Genomic DNA, 19,044 nt, shown 5'->3' on the forward strand with positions numbered 1-19,044 from the left:
AGCAAAGGCTGAGATGAACTCTGCCTTCTTGACCGCAGATAGGCATTCCCAAACACTGCCAAAGATCCGAAATTTCACATGGGCTGTGCGTGCAGGGGACACTAAAATTAGAAGGGTTGCGGCCAAGTGGTGGGGAGCGTCTGTAAAGCCTACAGGGAGAGGTGCGAACACGTATAGAAAACGCACACAGCTGACAAAGCTACAAAAGAGCAAAATGAGATCTGTAAACAACTAGCTAAGATACTCAAGTGAGAGCGTGGTGTGGAGCCTTCCTCTCTTTCCTTCCTCTAAACCTCACAGAACAACTCGGCAAAGCCGTCTTAGTTTTTCGGCGACGGTCTTAGTTTTGAGACAAAATCGCCACTGACTACGACCACTGCTTACAGCTGCCGCTGAGAAACCAGGGGAGACTAAAGAACTAACAATAATTGCCAATTGCCTAGCAGAGGTGGAGAGCACATTTCCCTGCACTAATTGCGGATTGCCTAGGAGAGGTGAACCCCCGCACAATACAGCCACTGATTACCCAAAACAAGTCATAAATTGCCCTGCCCCTTGATCCTAGTTGATCCAGCATTTCACACACCAAGTAGGCCACTGGGAATGTCTGCAATAAAGCCCTTTTGTGGGGGAAAACTCATTCTGATTGGCTATGCCTGGCTCCCCAGTGGGTAGGGCTGGCTGTCAAGTGGGTGGGCCTATGCCCTTTCAGGCCCACCCATGGCTGCACCCTGCCCAGTCATGTGAAATCTATAGGTTAGGGCCTAATGAATTCATTTCAATTGACTGATTTACTTACTTTGACTCAGTAACATCAGATTTATGTTCAGTATACAATACATTTATGGTGAACATCATATTGAATCTGCATCTATGGCAGTCTGGAATGGCTCTTCATTGGCCAAATCTCAGTATCTGACACCAATGAGCCACAAGAGATCCACAATGCAGAGCGAGCAGTATTAATGTCACCAGCAGTCATATGGCCCGTGGTCCTCAGTAGGGGCTGTGTACAAGGAAAACATCTGTACGGCCCTCCCCCTCAGAGACAGAGACTGTGGGTTTCCTATTACTCAGGGTGGCTGGTGACGGCCCCAGACAACCATCTGCTGGAGGTCCGCTTCACTCTCCCTTCAGATCCATCAACGTCATGAATCTGTCTCCGGGCGTTCTCCTCTCCTACGGCATGTGGAGGACACACTGACTGCAAGCCGCAGCATTCCAACTCCTACTGCTCTGTCTCTCCCACTCCCTCTCCACCTCCCATTCTCTCCATCTCTAAATCTCTGTCCTACCCTCTCCTCATGCTGGGCTGTGTCTGGAGCTTGAAGGCCTGGGGGTCTACTGTGGAGAAGCAGCACTCTAGGATGTGATGGAGTGGCTCTTATAGAGCTTATAGAGCCGTCAATTACAGGCAGATTTTAATCACATTCTGCCAGGAAAGAACTGTGCAGGCTAGAAGAGAGGATGAAATGGATGGGCAAGTCTCGCTGATATGTTTTCCACTCTTCATACAAATCAACCTCAATTTTAAGTAAGGCAGTGAGAAAAGCAGGGTTGGCTGAAAACCAACACGCTATGATGTTGAAGGCAAATGACCACAACAGTGTCACATGATCTCCGGTCTCTGTAGCTGAGGTCACAAACTCCTTGACCCTCCGTCAGAATATTAATCAGATACAGCCATTAATGTACTTCATGTGCTTTCCATTAAGCCAATAAAACCATTTGTTTTTTTCTGAACATAAAAATGTACACTACCGTTCAAAAGTTTGGGGTCACTTAGAAATGTCCTCCTTTTTTTGTCTATTAAAATAACATCGAATTGATCAGAAATACAGTGTAGATACTGTTGATGTTGTAAATGACTATTGTAGCTGGAAAGGCTGATTTCTAATGGAATATCTACATAGGCATACAGAGGCCCATTATCAGCAACCATCACTTCTGTGTTCCAATGGCACATTGTGTTAGCTAATCCAAGTTTATCATTTTAAAAGGCTAATTGATCATTAGAAAACCCTTTTGCAATTATGTTAGCACAGCTGAAAACTGTTGTTCTGATTTAAGAAGCAATGAAACTGGCCTTCTTTAGACTAGTTGAGGATCTGGAGCATCAGCATTTGTGGGTTCGATAACAGGCTCAAAATGGCCAGAAACAAAGACATGTCTTCTGAAACTCGTCAGTCTATTCTTGTTCTGAGAAATGAAAGCAATTCCACGTGAGAAATTGTCAAGAAACTGAAGATCTCGTACAACGCTGTGTACTACTCCCTTCACAGAACAGCGCAAACTGTCGTTTCCAGCTACAATAGTCCTTTACAACATTAACAATGTCTACACTGTATTTCTGATCAATTTGACGTTATTTTAAATGGACAAGAAATGTGCTTTTCTTTCAAAAACAAGGACATTTCGAAGTGACTCCAAACTTTTGAACGGTAGTGTAATTTAAAAATGTACAAATGACCTGTATCGCCATTCACCACCGCACTGGCTACCTCTGTAACATTGTCTACGTTTAGACAGGCAGCGCAACTCTGACATTTTTTCCACTAATAGGTTTTTTGACCAATCACATCAGATCTTTTTCAGAGCTAATCTGATTGGTCAAAAGACCAAATAGTTAAAAAATATATCAGAATTGCGCAGCCAACGTTACAGAGGTAGCCAATACGTTAATTCCAAAGGTGAGATAATGCAAAGGATAAGGCCCATCTCCTCACGACAGTTCAATATGGGCCAGCAGCTGCTAATGTAAAATGGATTCAATGTTTCCTCCCATCTAATCACCAGTCAGCTACAATGTGCCTCTCTTTCCCTCAGGTTAAAATGTATTATAAACTGGGTGGTTCAAGCCCTGAATGCTGATTGGGTCAAATCTGTAGTATATCAGACGACAGATATGAAAAGAAATTCATTTTTGCTGTTTTAATTACGTTGGTAACCAGTTTATATAATAGCAATAGGGGAGCTCGGGGTGTTGTGTTATATGGCCAATATACCATGGCTAATGGCTTTACCAGTCACTCTGTGTTGCGTTGTGCATAAGAATAGCCCTTAGCCGTGGTATATTGGCCATATACCACACCTCTTCAGGCCTTATTGCTTAATTAAACACTTAATTAATTAATTGCCATTTTCTCTCCATTGGGTTTTAAAATGTTCAATGGATTAATTGTTGTTTGTTGGTTAGAGCGTACAACTATTAAATGCATTTTCACCACCAAGGTGAGGGGGGGGGGGGACTGACACGGTCCCTGCTTCTAAAAATGGGAGTTAGCAGTGTGTTGTGTGGGGCATCAGATTCTTTGTGACACATTTTCTTAGAACTGTTGACGAGTATAATTACAGCTACGCAGCAGCAATGTTCCTTCATCTGTATTAATGAATTGATCCAAAGCTAGAGAGAGCAAGATAACACCACCAATTAGATTAGATGTGTTGGATTTGTCTACCTCGGCTATGTGAACGCTCCCCTCTATCTCAGAACGCACTCTGCTCCACCAGGCCTCCCCAGAAAGAGACACACAGCCGTCAGCAATACAGCTTCACTCTCCAATACCCATCCTACCTCGTATGCATTGCTTCTTAGCATTGATATGGTCAGTAGTAGATTTCTTGGCCGAATAACTCCCACTGATGTACTCTCATACTACTGTACTGCCTCAGAAGCAGTTAATTGACAAAGAGTGTGAGTTTTTGTCACGACCCAGCTCGTGGGAAGTGACAAAGAGCTCTTCAGGACACAAATAATAATCAATGACTTTTCTCTTCATTTAGCCATCTTACATATAAAACCTTATTTGTTCATCAATAACTGTGAATAACTCACCACAGGTTAATGAGAAGGGTGTGCTTGAAAGGATGCACAGAACTCTGCAATGTTGGGTTGTATTGGAGAGAGTCTCAGTCTTTTTCCACACACAGTCTGTGCCTGTATTTAGTTTTCATGCTAGTGAGGGCCGAGAATCCACTCTCACATAGGTACGTAGTTGGGCATCAGGCAGGATACTCTGAGTGCAGCCCTATCCAGAAATCTGGCAGTGGCTTCTGATGAAATTTTCACAGAACTGCTTGTTGCAATTTCGTTGAGGCTCTCTTGTTCAGATATCGGTAAGTAGACTGGAGGCAGGGCATGAAAGGGATAACGTGTCACCCGTTTCGGGAAAGTACCTGCGTAATTGCGCACCCAGCTCATTCAGGTTCTTTACTACATCACATTTGACATTGTCAAATTAGTTCATTTGTGAGTTCATTTGCACACAAAACATGATACAATGATGGAAAGACCTGTGTGTTGTCCTTGTTAATGAGGACAGAAAATAGCTCAGACTTCTTTATCATAACCTCAATTTTGTCCCGCACACTGAATATAGTTGCGGAGAGTCCCTGTAATCGTACATTCAGGAACTCTTTATTCATTATTTGACTAGGCTACCTGTATTTGACATTGTGTTGTTATTTCGCTGAACACTAGATGGTTTAATTTTATTTTTGGCAGTGAAACGAGGCTACTCAGGCCAGAGAAAAAATCTCACCCAAATGTATAACCCCGCAATTTTTTTATATTTATCACATTTTTATTTGCCGTACCCCGATGGCATTGTCCCCAGTTTGGGAATACCTGCCATACAACATCCGTAGAGTACGACCCTACCTCACACAGGAAGCTGCGCAGGTCCTAATCCAGGCACTTGTCCTCTCCCATCTGGACTACCGCAACTCGCTGTTGGCTGGGCTCCCCGCTTGTGCCATCAAAACCCTGCAACTATCCAGAACGCAGAAGCCTGCCTGTTTTTCAACCTTCCCTTTCAAGTTCTCTCGTCACCCTGCTCCTCCACACACTCCACTGGATTCCAGTTGAAAGCTTGCATCCACTACAAGACCATGGTGCTTACCTATGGAACAGCAAGAGGAACTGACCCTCCCTACCTTCAGGCTATGCTCAAACCCTACACCCCAACCCGAGCACTCCGCTCTGCCACCTCCGGTCTCTTGGCCCTCCCACCCCTGTGGGAGGACAGCTCCCGCTCAGCTCTTCTCTGTCCTGGCACCCCAATGGTGGAATCAGCTTCCTCCTGAAGCTAGGACAGCAGAGTCCCGCCCATCTTCAGAGAACATCTGAAACCCTACCTCTTCAAACAGTATCTTAAATTATCCTCCTCCTCACCCCCCCCCCCCCCACACACACAAAAAAGAAATAACACTTAGCCAGCACTTGCCCTTGATCCCCCCCCCTTCTAGCTCTGACTCTACTGACAGCTACTTTGAGAAGAAATTGTTGCCTGTGATATGTGATTCTCCCACCTGGCTACTGTATCTTAAGATTAATGCACTAACTAAGGTGCTCTGGATAAGAGCGTCTGTTAAATGACTGAAACTTAAAATCACGGATATCCTACATAACCACACATGAGCACAAATGAACAACTGCAGCACAAACACATACTACTCAGACCCACATACACGCAGGCCTGCGCACATACACGCATGGTACGTGTACATTTAGACACACTCGGACACACACACAAGAACACACAGAGATAGCGTAAAAGCCGCTTCAGCGTGATAAAATAATCATTGAAGCTATTTCTTCTAAGAGAATGAACAATCAGCCCTAGTTTCATTCACTTCACTGCTCCTCTGTTCTTCCCTTACTCCATCCATTGCATACAGATGAAATATTTACTAACAGAGGGCTTTCAAAGAGGGACAACTTCTTCAGGGGACCCAAGTCCAACCTAAAACCCATCCCCAAGAACAGAGAAACATCATTCTCTGTAGTCTGTATCCTAGGCCTATAATTGTACATAATAATCATTCCCCTCACCAGTTTCACAGACCTAAGACTGTGAAAGGGATCGAGCTCTCATTACTGCTCTGTGTGATAGCACTGCATCTCAAATACCCACCAGGCATAATTACCCAATTGTCACAATTCCGAAGACACTTCTGAGACAACATTGATTTAACGCAGCCGTAATGAACTCTTGTACTGTACGTGTCTCATAAAGAGTTGAGTGACAGTAGCAGAAAGACTTGAATGACAAAGAAATGGGGGCAATGGAGGAAGAGGAGAACAGAGAGTAAACAGGGGCCACACGTCATGTGGATAGTCCGGACTTTCCGTCTGTAGATGCTCTAACAGACTATCAACAAACTGTTGATAAGCAACAGCTTGTTAAAGTTACAGTTAGTGTTTTGAACAAGGTTTAAGAGCTGGGACGATAGACCAAAAAAATGACGTATACCAACACGGCCTTCCTCTTTCCAAAGCATTTTGCTTACATCGGCCATTTTCTGCGACTTTGCTACACAACGTTTCTGTAGATTGTTCTAAAACCATTATATGGTCAACGGCAATATATGCATTGTGTTGATTCCTACTTTGAAAGTATCTGCCTGTCCCTGTTTCGCTGTTGCCTGCTGGCTCTCATTCCCTCTCCCCACTGTGCGCACGGAGGAGGGAGAGATGCATTCTGAGCAGCACAGGCATGTGACCGTTGCTTAAAGGGGTATTGCTGGAAAGGCAGTTTTCAAAGCAGCTACTGTTTTTCTAGTTCCAGAGAGGAGAGTAGAGTTCGACCGACTATGATTTTTCAACGCCGATACCGATTATTGGAGGACCAAAAAAGCAGATACCGATTAAATCGGCTGATTTTTATTTATTTATTTATTATAATGACATTTACAACAATACTGAAAGAGCACTTATTTTAACTTAATATAATACATCAATAAAATCTATTTAGCCTCAAGTAAATAATGGTTTAAATAATACAAAAACAAAGTGTTGGAGAAGAAAGTAAAAGTGCAATATGTGCTTTGTAAGAAAGCTAACGTTTAAGTTCCTTGCTCAGAACATGAGAACATATGAAAGCTGGTGTTCCTTTTAACATGAGTCTTCAATATTCCCAGGTAAGAAGTTTTAGGTTGTAGTTATTATAGGAATTATAGGACTATTTCCCTCTATACCATTTGTATTTCATTAACCTTTGACTATTGGATGATCATAGTATTGCCAGTGTAACAGTATAGCTTCCATCCCTCTCCTCGCTCCTCCCTGCGCTCGAACCAGCAACACAACGACAACAGCCACCATCGAAGCAGCGTTACCCATGCAGAGCAAGGGGAACAACTACTAGAAGGCTCAGAGCGAGTGACGTTTGAAACGCTATTAGCGCGCGCTAACTAGCTAGCCATTTCACATCGGTTACACCAGCCTCATCTCGGGAGTTGATAGGTTTGAAGTCATAAACAGCGCAATGCTTGACGCACAACGAAGAGCTGCTGGCAAAACGCACAAAAGTGCTGTTTGAATGAATGTTTACGTGCCTGTTTTTGCCTACCACCGCTCAGTCAGATACTTAGATACTTGTATGCTTGTATGCTCAGTCAGATTATATGCAACGCAGGACACGCTAGATAATATCTAGTAATATCATCAACCATGTATAGTTAACTAGTGATTATGATTGATTGTTTTTTATAAGATAAGTTTAATGCTAGCTAGCAACTTACCTTGGCTTACTGCATTCGCGTAACAGGCAGTCTCCTTGTGGAGTGCAACGAGAGAGAGGCAGGTCGTTATTGCATTGGACTAGTTAACTGTAAGGTTGCAAGATTGGATCCCCTGAGCTGACAAGGTGAAAATCTGTCGTTCTGCCCCTGAACGAGGCAGTTAACCCACCGTTCCTAGACCGTCATTGAAAATAAGAATGTGTTCTTAACTGACTTGCCTAGTTAAATAAAAGGTATATAAAAAACATTTTTTGGCAAATCGGCGCCCAAAAATACTGATTTCCGATTGTTATGAAAACTTGAAATCGGCCCTAATTAATCGCCCATTCTGATTAATCGGTCGACCTCTAGAGGAAAGTCACAGCTTTCTGGGAGTATATCATGCATTTCTCACCTCTTAATATTGAGTTCACGGCACCCATTTACAACTGGAGTAGGCTGTAGTTAGTATCGTTTTGATGCCCAGCAGTGTTGCAGTTCTTGACACACAAACCGGTGTGCCTGGCACCTACTACCATACCCAGTTCAAATGGCACTTCAATATGTTTGTCTTGCCCCTTCACCATCTGAATGGCACACATACACAATCCATGTCTACATAGTCTCAAGGCTTAAAACTCCTTATTTAACATGTCCCCTTCATCTACACTGATTTGAAGTGGATTTAACAGGTGACATCAATAAGGGATCATAGATTGACCAGGTGAAAGCTATCTCATAGAAAGAGCAAGTGTTCATAATGTTTTGTACACTCAGTGTAGCTTATAGGCCAATATGCACAAAGATGCCAAAAAGAAGTATGCTAATTCTGGATCCAATTTTGACATGTTGCACATCAAAATAGAATCATGTATTTCCTGGATATGTTCCATGAAATAGCTTAATTTTTTAAATCATAGACCACCGTTTCAGTTGTCTTACTTGACACTGGAAAATAAAGGTCTGGGGCTCTGCCGCTAAGTAACTGTCCATTAAAACATTATCATTGTATTTGTTGTTATTGAGCAAAAAAACAGTTCTATGACTTTTTGTCCATATCGCCCAGCTGTAGCACCTCCCCAAAAAACAATTGTTCGTAATTTATAGCAGATTTATCATTATCGCAAATAATTGTCAATTTATCGCGGTCTGGATTTTTGTCATCATCAACTTTGTCACCATGGAGTATTGTCATTATCATCTATGATATACAGCCAAGATGGTATGTGCGTGTGTAGTGGGCAGAGTAAAGCAGAGCGTTGGGTCCTACCTCAGGTTTGGGGATGAAGGCCCGTCCTGGGATGGTGAAGCAGCTCTTTACAGTACAGAGGTACTGGGCCATGATGGACAGACGACTCCTCTGTCTGCTGGCTGTGCTGGCTGTCAACCTCTGGAGAGGATAACCCAACATATTTGGTCTGTATAATTTATACCCTGAACAGTAGATCATTGCTGAATAATACAAATGGAAATTCAGGAAAACCGACTTAGTGAGAATAAACAGTACTGGACAGCACACATACTTCTGCCACCTCTTTCTGGAAGGTAAGGGTCAGTCTGGTCCGGCCGTAAACAAAGGGTCCAGTTCTGTTGGATATGTTCTCCAGCCACTTGATGATGAGAGGAGTGGACACACTGAAGGGAAGGTTCCCTATGATATGCAGGTCCGGTGGATCTGAGCAGGGACAGATGTAGTCAACAACACTTTTGCATGTTGCAAAACATGGCACAAAATCAATGTACTTATTGTTCCAGACATAAAGCAATCTAGTAGGCACTTCCATCAACCAGGCAAGTGACAAATCTACCCATCTACTTTTTCATCTCACTCACCATCCTCCCATGCCTTGGTTATGACGTCTGGGAATCCTCTGTCCATTCTGTATGTGAGTATGTCACCATGGACAACCCTGAGCTTCCCTGGTGCTGCTTCAGACAAGAGCTGAGGAAACGGACATGGCATCTTACAGGTACTTGAGAATTTAAAAACTACTTTACCGTTTCTAATTTCTGCAATTATTTGAAAGACAACCCTTTCCTGCATATTCTCCTGTTAAGTACCTTTAGTCCAGGTATAAAGCGGTTGTCCTTCTCCACCACCAGCAGGTCTGCAGCCCCAGCGTTGAGGATGGAGCGGGTCAGACCTCCAGGTCCAGGACCCACCTCGCACACGTGGGCGTCCCTCAGACTGCCTGCCTGGCGCACAATCTTATCTACACAAGTTGAGAAAACACACAGCGACCAGGGTGTACTACTTACTCACATTGGAATGGGTTGGATATAATAAAGGTGAACAATGTACAAATAACTGCCAAATTACAGGAAACACTTGAGTAAATAAAGGATACGAACTATATTGAAAGCAGGTGCTTCCACACAGGTGTGGTTCCTCAGTATATTAAGCAATTAACATCCCATCATGCTTAGGGTCATGTATAAAAATGCCCAGTTGCCCATTATTTTGGCTACCATGGCTAAAAGAAGAGATCTCAGTGACTTTGAAAGAGGGGTCTCAAAGGAGCATTGCAGGTTTAAAGGGTGTGTGTGTGTGTGTGTCTCAGTCACCAGATCTCAACCCAATTGAACACTTATGGAGATTCTGGAGCCACACCTGAGACAGTGTTTTCAACCACCACCAACAAAACAACAAATTCTGGAATTTTTCATGGAGGAATGGTGTCGCATCTCTGCAATAGAGTTCCAGGCACTTATAGAATCTATGCCAAAGTACATTTAGGGCCTTGTAAAAAGGAGAATGAGGACAGAATCCAGACATTAAGATGGAATTCAACAATATAAACTAGTATTTGCATCAATCCAGTGGCCATTTGTTTTGCTAACTCTGCAGTCACATGAGCACAGAATCGCTAACCCAAAAAACCCTCTCTTATCTAGGCCTACACCCAAAAATCCACATTTCTTTTCCCAGACCTCAAGTCAGTAGGCTAGTGTGGTTTAATCATTGTTGTGGACTTAAAACATTTAGTTATTTTTCTATTTAAAAAAGTCTGATTTTGAAAACGAAAACCCACCAAAATTGGTAAACTGAAACCTGAAGAAAAAGAGAAAAGGAAAAAATAAGACCAAATAAAATTAATAAAACAGAATCGGGGGGGATACAATAAATGTAATTGGGCCCTAAGCATTGAATCTGTTCTGGTGGCCCAACACCCTATTAAATCACTATGTTGGCGTTTCCTTTATTTTGGTAGTTACCTGTATCAATGCACTATGCATATTTTATTATGACATTCTAATATTCAAGAATAGTGGCTTCCATATGTATATGACTTGCAGACTAAATAAAAGGTGGGTAGTGGCACTGTATTTTAGCATAGGCATATGCCTGGCTCCCAGCTCTCCTTGGCAAAGCTGGCTATGCTTCTTTAATGCTTTTATCTAAAACAGAAACCTTGTTCAAGGGCACCAGATCAGATCTGCAGCACTGCATCACTGATAGAATCACATCGGTAGTGTCTGCTGCTTGTGGACAAGCCTATGTGGGCACTTCAGTCTAGTACACTAAAAGTGATGTGAACAGGGGGAAGGAAAAACACCATCGCGTCCTCATTGTGTAGAAGACACAGTGTACCAGGTGTTGGTGCATTGCAGCTAGAGGTGGCAGCTGACTCACCTGTGAGCCTCATGTCCAGTAGAAAGTTCTGGGAAAGCTGTTTCTCTGCTCGTAGGTTGTACAGTTTGATTACCTCCCCAATGGTGGGCAGGGGAGGCAGGCGAAATGACGCAATCTTTCTGGGACCCGCCATCCCTCAAACCGTTCTGATGTGCAAATATAAAGGGCGGTACTATAGTAAGAATATGATGATTAATGCACCTCTTCAATAGGGGAGCAATTACGCTGAGAGGGTAAATGTCAGAGTAATTAGTGACAGTTTAGAGATCTGGGGATCTGCTAATCTCCCATAATGACGACAATCATGCTCATGCTTCCAGGCTCCATTTTAGAGCTCAACGATAATATGAATTAGGAATCCGAAATAAGATACTCTATTAAAAGCACAACTGCCATTGTCAAGGAATGATCAACGGTAGCGAGAGAAAATACATGGTGTAACATTTCTGAGGATGAAAAACATGTTCTTGATCGCCACCCAGTGGATCAACATACACTGTGTTATGAAATTGATATTGGGCAGTTATGGATGTATCCTGCCAAAGATAGTGGAATGACTCTGTGGTGGTTCTGCCCCACAATGACAAACCCATTACAACAGTCATATGCTAAAACTGTCAAAGTCAACTAGTCAATGTCAAACTATTCATTTTGAATAAATGAATCAGAGCATCCGACCTAACGTTACAACAGATAGACCCTCAACTAGCTGAGGAACGCTCAACTCCATTCTCTTATGTCGAGGCAGAGTTGAGTATTGATACCTGGTCGAGCGATTTGCTAGCAACAACATTAAGTCACCATCAGTCAATACTTGTAAAAATGTAAATTCTGAAAACAAACACTGTCCTGTATAACTGTGGCCCTTATGCAGGGTGCTGAAATTCATACTTTAATAAAAACTTTTACTGAATACAACCACCAACATTTTTATTTTAAAAGTATGAATTTCAGCACCCACGCAGAAGAACCGCAGTTGTACAGGACAAACATAGGTAGGTTACAGGTAAGGGACTGTATGTTATTTATAATGACGGATACCTGGAGGAAGTCTGAACTCTGAAATAAAAATGGATGGCCCTCCCTTTATTTAGTCAAATATCATTTTACCCGACCCTCCCTGAACACTTGAACAACAAGTGACACCCGCCCCCATACCAAATCATTAAAACATCAAATGAATAGCAGAGAACCTGCCTACCATATACTCTCACTCCTAGGGCAGACCAAAGCCTTCCATATGAAGTTTTAGAAACTTTTCTTTGTTTTGTAAGCATTACATGGAAAAGTAGCCAGAAGATTGTTGATTTCCAGACCACCGCAGACAAGGGTGAATTGATCACCATTATAGTAAAAGCACCTCAATCATCTCATTTGTGGTCCGTGAAAAAAATGGCATTCTATAAACGCATTTCATTAAATTCCATGTCATTTTACACGACTGTACGCAAGTTCCACAACAGAGCATAACAACGAATGAGCTGCAGCACCAGACATTGTGATTTCTATACAGGCCATTGTTAAAAAAGAGGATAGTCTAAGTCTGGAACAGATCTGAAGTTGTCCATCAACTGTAAGAATTAAGGGACAACAGAACCAGTTACATCTGAAGTATCTGATCATCAATGAATTAGAAAACGTCATTTGTTTTTTTAACACAGCAGCCGTATACCTTAAAGTAGGCCTACACAGTGTACAAAACATTAAGAACACCTGCTATTTCCATGACAAACTGGCCAGGTGAATCCAGGTGAAAGCTATGATCCCTTATTGATGTCAGTTGTTAAATCCACTTCAATCAATGTAGATGAAGGGGAGGAGGCAGGTTAAAGAAGGATTTTTAAGCCTTGAGACAATTTAGACGTGGAGAGTGTGTGTCATTCAGAGTGTAAATCAGCAAGACAAAATAATGTACGCGCCTTTGAACAGGATAGGGTAGTAGGTGCCAGGCGCACGGGTTTGTGTCACGAACTGCAACGCTGCTGGGTTTTTCACACTCAACAGTTTCCTGTGTGTATCAATAATGGTCCACCACCCAAAGGACATCCAGCCAACTTGACAACTGTGGGAAGGATTGGAGTCAACATGGGCCAGCATCCCTGTGGAACGTTCTTTCGACACCTGGTAGAGTCCATGCCCCGACATATTGAGGCTGTTCTGAGGGCAAAAGGGAGAGGAGGGTGCACCTCAATATTAGGACGTTTTTCCTAATGTTTGGTATACTCAGTGTCTATGCACTTGTAAAAAGATTCACTTGGGAAACTATAATTTTTATTCCATGATATTGTTTTTACAAAATAGATGTGTTGACTGTGATCAGGGCATGGGAATATAAGAGCATCTGCTTGGCTAAATTAACAAACTAAGCATGCATAGCTCACGTATGCTCCTCATCCCAAAGACAGGCCAAACTCCTGTTTCTAAAAGAGAATTCAATGGCACTGTAGAATGAATGTATGCCTAATAAGGCATTTGGTTCAATCCAATTTCATTTTAACAGCCTAAATGCAACATTTATAGGCGTGTTGAAACGCTGTTGTTGAAATGCTGAGCGCTCCTGCCAGCTTATAGCTGTCACAAACGCTTCACAAATGATTTCTTAAATGGCAAGCTATTGCCTTGAAATAATAATAATAATATTATAGCCTAAATAATACAGGTTTGCTCCTGACTAATTTACAGATAGTATGTTGTTTAATAACCTGTTAAAATGTTGAACGTCAATTGATTGTGACATAATCACATTACTGTACTTCTCCTCTGCAATGAAAGGTTGTAGCGCTGCCTCAATGTCAGACACAAACCAAAGATTTTTTTAAATTTTTTACCTTTAACCAAGGCAAGTCAGTTAAGAACAAATTTTTATTTTCAATGATGGCCTAGGAACAGTGGGTTAACTGCCTGTTCAGGGGCAGCTCTGGGGTTTGAACTTGCAACCTTCCGGTTACTAGTCCAACACTCTAATCACTAGGCTACCCTGCCGCCCCTGAACAGATATCCCATATGCATCGGAGTCAGGTCTTTCCCCTGCATTTTACAGCTTGTTTCTAGCATAAAGCATCGCAGACTAGAGCATCATTATAGAATCAGGTCTATGCTTTTAGCATTTACCCTTACATACCCCTCAATTTGAGCCCTGGTTAACTTAACACACCAAGTCCTTGACTGACACTGAGATACACAAAAGTTCGTGGACACCACTTCAAATGATTGGATTCACCTATTTCAGCCACACCCGTTGCTGACAGGTGTACAAAACCGAGTACACAGCCATGCAATCTCCATAGACAAACATTGGCAGTAGTATGGCCTTACTGAAGAGCTCAGTGACTTTCAACGTGGCACCCACAGTCATCGGATGCCACCTTTCCAACAATTCAGTTCGTCAAATTTCTACCCTGCTACAACTGCACTGGTCAACTGTAAGCGATGTTACTGTGAAGAGGATACGTCTCGGAGCAACAATGGCTCAGCCGCGAAGTAGTAGGCCACACGAGCTCAATAGAACGGGACCGCCGAGAGGAGAAGCACGTAGCGCAAAAATCGTCTGTCCTCGGTTGCAACACTCACTACCAAATTCCAAACTGCCTCTGGAAGCAACATCAGCACGAAAACTGTTTGTCGGGAGGTTCATGAAATGAGTTTTCATGGCCGAGCAGCCGCACACAAGCCTAAGCTCACCATGCGCAATGCTAAACATCGGCTGGAGTGGTGTAAAGCTTGCCGCCATTCGACTCTGGAGCAGTGGAAACGTGTTCTCTAGAGTGATATATCACGCTACACCATATGGCAGTTCGACGAACGAATCTGGTTTTGATGGATGCCAGGAGAACGCTACCTTCCCCTATGCATAGTGCCAACTGTAACGTTTGGTGGAGGAGGAATAATGGTCTGGGGCTGTTCTTCATGGTTCAGGCTAAGCCCCTTAGTTCCGGTGAAGGGAAATCTTAACGCTACAGCATACAATGACTTTCTAGACAATTCTGTGCTTCAACTTTAAGGCAACAGTTTGGGGAAGGCCATTTCCTGTTTCCTCATGACAATGCCCCTGTGCACAAAGCGAGTTCCATACAGAAATGGTTTGTCGATCGGTGTGGAAGAACTTGACTGGCCTGCACAGAGCCCTGATCTCAACTCCATCAAACACTTTTGGGATGAATTGGAATGCCAACTGCATGCCATGCCTAATCGCCCAACATCAGTGCCCAACCTCACTAATGCTCTTGTGGCTGAATGGATGGAAGTCCCTTCAGCAATGTTCCAACATCTAGTGGAAAGCCTTGCCAGAAGAGTGGAGGCTGTTATTGCAGCAATGGGGGTGTAATATAGTGTAGTCTAGTTTTATATGCACCATCCTAGCAGTGCAAAAACTCAGGAAGTAGATTTTCTTAGAAATATAACACAGAATATCAGATCTCAACAATGATTGGAGAAGTGTTCAACATCACCAGTAGGCATATCTATCAAGTCCTTATGATGTTTTCATAAGTGCAACGTGACTGCAAGAGACAGTTATAATGTCTGGCCAAAATACAGGACAAAAAAAATCTAAATGACTAGAGTTGGAATGTGTTGATAAGATTACAAAAATTGTCAGCTTAATATACACTGCTCAAAAAAATAAAGGGAACACTAAAATAACATATCCTAGATCTGAATGAATGAAATATTCTTATTAAATACTTTTTTCTTTACATAGTTGAATGTGCTGACAACAAAATCACACAAAAATTATCAATGGAAACCAAATTTATCAACCCATGAAGGTCTGGATTTGGAGTCACACTCAAAATTAAAGTGGAAAACCACACTACAGGCTGATCCAACTTTGATGTAATGTCCTTAAAACAAGTCAAAATGAGGCTCAGTAGTGTGTGTGGCCTCCACGTGCTTGTATGACCTCCCTACAACACCTGGGCATGCTCCTGATGAGGTGGCGGATGGTCTCCTGAGGGATCTCCTCCCAGACCTGGACTAAAGCATCCGCCAACTCCTGGACAGTCTGTGGTGCAACGTGGCGTTGGTGGATGGAGCGAGACATGATGTCCCAGATGTGCTCAATTGGATTCAGGTCTGGGGAACGGGCGGGCCAGTCCATAGCATCAATGCCTTCCTCTTGCAGGAACGGCTGACACACTCCAGCCACATGAGGTCTAGCATTGACTTGCATTAGGAGGAACCCAGGGCCAACCGCACCAGCATATGGTCTCACAAGGGGTCTGAGGATCTCATCTCGGTACCTAATGGCAGTCAGGCTACCTCTGGCGAGCACATGGAGGGCTGTGCGGCCCCCCCAAAGAAATGCCACCCCACACCATGACTGACCCACCGCCAAACCGGTCATGCTGGAGGATGTTGCAGGCAGCACAACGTTCTCCACGGCGTCTCCAGACTGTCACATGTGCTCAGTGTGAACCTGCTTTCATCTGTGAAGAGCACAGGGCGCCAGTGGCAAATTTGCCAATCTTGGTGTTCTCTGGCAAATGCCAAACGTCCTGCACGGTGTTGGACTGTAAGCACAACCCCCACCTGTGGATGTCGGGCCCTCATACCACCCTTATGGAGTCTGTTTCTGACTGTTTGAGCAGACACACATTTGTGGCCTGCTGGGGGCATTTTGCAGGGCTCTGGCAGTGCTCCTCCTTGCACAAAGGCGGAGGTAGCGGTCCTTCTGCTGGGTTGTTGCCCTCCTCCACATCTCCTGATGTACTGGCCTGTCTCCTGGTAGCGCCTCCATGCTCTGGACACTACACGGACAGACACAGCAAACCTTCTTGCCACAGCTCGCATTGATGTGCCATCCTGGATGAGCTGCAATACCTGAGCCACTTGTGTGGGTTGTAGACTCCGTCTCATGCTACCACTAGAGTGAAAGCACCGCCAGCATTCAAAAGTGACCAAAATATCTGCCAGGAAGCATAGGAACTGAGAAGTGGTCTGTGGTCACAAACTGCAGAACCACTCCTTTATTGGGGGTGTCTTGCTAATTGCCTATAATTTCCACCTGTTGTCTATTCAATTTGCACAACAGCATGTGAAATGTATTGTTAATCAGTGTTGCTTCCTAAGTGGACAGTTTGATTTCACAGAAGTGTGATTGACTTGGAGTTACATTGTGTTGTTTAAGTATTCCCTTTATTTTTTGGAGCAGCGTACATACATAGCACTTAAACATCTCGCAGGAAAAAGCTAGGGCCACCCATAAAATGCGAGACAATTGTTTGGTTATGGGACAAAGGGCCAAAATGCAGGACTGTCCTGCACAAACCGGAACATGTGGACACCCTCCTAGACCCTCCCCTGGACAAAATGAAGAAAAAAACTAAACCCTGCCCCTGATTGATATGTTTAAATAGCACGACCTCCGCCATTTTTATCCGAGTAACAATTGTGTACATTTCGACCGCTCCATAAGCGTTTTCATAATTTACAAGTATCGACTGACGGTGACTCAATGTTGTTGCTAGAAAATCGAGCAATCAGTTATCAATAACGTTCCTCAACTCAGCCTCGGCATAAGAGAATGGAGCGTTCGTCAGGTAACCGTCAACAGGCAACGTGATACATTGTAACTAATGATTCTCAGTGTGACCATGAAGAGATCTTGCTCTTAATTGAAACCAGTTTCTAAACCACACTAAACTAACTTTGCTGAAACTGTAGCTAGCAACGCAAAACGTGTAACCATGTAACGTTAGCTATACTAGCTAACTAGCCAGCAGCATGTAGCTACGTTTTCCTTGTTTTTCGGTCAAAAGCCTCTGACCTGAAACAGTTACAACATATTTAGGTTCACTCTACTCATCCGTGCAATATGACTGCTAAACGCAAACTTTAAACCACAAGCCTAGAAAGGTAAAAGCGTTAACCTGATAACACGTTTCTCACCACGTTGATGTCCTTTCCTGAAATATTGCTTTCGTCAGGAAACTGGCATGTTGACGTCCAATGGGATTGCTTCTGCAACCAATCAATTGGGGAGAGGCGGGACTTCAGTTTCCCTTTGAACGTCCACATCTTGTTGATGTAATGATAGGTTATGGGCAACAGAGGGAAGGATGCGTTTTGATAAGAAGTTTCGACATTTGACATACTGTATAATTCAAAAGTGAAATAAACTATTTTCACGCCACTTCGATATAGTAACGACCAGAAGTTACTTTTTCGTAACACGTTAGAAAAATATGATCATTAGGTTAAGGTTAGGAGAGGGGTTAGGGTTAGCGAAAGTGTTTTTCCTAACCTGCTACGAAAATCATTTCCGGTCATAGCTGTAGCGAAGTGCCGTGAAATGTCTGTCCCTAATCCAAAAGTGTGCATTACATACAATATACATTATCGATTGATGTATTCCCTGGAGAACAATTAAGTGTTCTGCCATGATTTCTCATCATCAGCATGTTTGATCTGTCTGCTATTTACAACTGTGGACAACATTGACTCATCTTTGTGGGTGGGCATATAACGCGAACGTCTAGCAACCCAAGGATGTTTTGAAATAAAAATGTATATTTGACAGATGCATGGTGCGCAAAGCAGAACAGATTTTGACATGTTTATTGTCTACATGTATAGTGATGCAAATGCACCACTACTGTATATGCATGAATCAGACATGGGATGAGAATGGAATATATTGTGATCCAATTTTCATGCAGTGCTATTACTACTAAATGTAACATTGTATTGTACTAACAAATTACATCATAAACAGCCCTTTTTGAATGTCCCTGCAGGCAGAAGCAACAATTTATGGATGAGTACAGTTATACAGTTATGGGAAGATTCATAATTTCAACATTTACTCGAACTTATTATGAAGATTTCTTATAACATCTTGGTATAAACATCATTATAAATTCAGCTTCAGACGTTACAACACATTCAAATAATTACATTATCCTCTC

The 19,044-nt window shown here is 43.0% G+C and overlaps 1 protein-coding gene across 2 annotated transcripts in view; it reads right to left on the reverse strand.

Annotated features, from left to right (window-relative positions):
* Positions 1 to 18,058, reverse strand: part of tfb1m (transcription factor B1, mitochondrial) — a 47,623-nt gene extending 29,565 nt beyond the window's left edge. The window contains exons 1-6 of one of the 2 annotated variants that reach the window (XM_064954010.1): positions 18,026 to 18,058; positions 11,138 to 11,283; positions 9,565 to 9,716; positions 9,337 to 9,445; positions 9,027 to 9,178; positions 8,774 to 8,893 (exon numbers count right to left, since the gene is read on the reverse strand). In XM_064954010.1, the coding sequence (XP_064810082.1) occupies positions 8,774 to 8,893; positions 9,027 to 9,178; positions 9,337 to 9,445; positions 9,565 to 9,716; positions 11,138 to 11,270 (666 nt within the window). In that variant the 5' untranslated portion in view covers positions 11,271 to 11,283; positions 18,026 to 18,058. Of the gene's footprint in view, positions 1 to 8,773; positions 8,894 to 9,026; positions 9,179 to 9,336; positions 9,446 to 9,564; positions 9,717 to 11,137; positions 11,284 to 18,006 lie in introns of both variants that reach the window. The other variant, XM_064954009.1, reaches the window with a different exon arrangement.
* Positions 18,059 to 19,044: the final 986 nt, after the last annotated feature.

The sequence above is a fragment of the Oncorhynchus masou genome, chromosome 32, assembly GCF_036934945.1.
Source record: "Oncorhynchus masou masou isolate Uvic2021 chromosome 32, UVic_Omas_1.1, whole genome shotgun sequence".
NCBI lineage: Eukaryota > Metazoa > Chordata > Actinopteri > Salmoniformes > Salmonidae > Oncorhynchus > Oncorhynchus masou.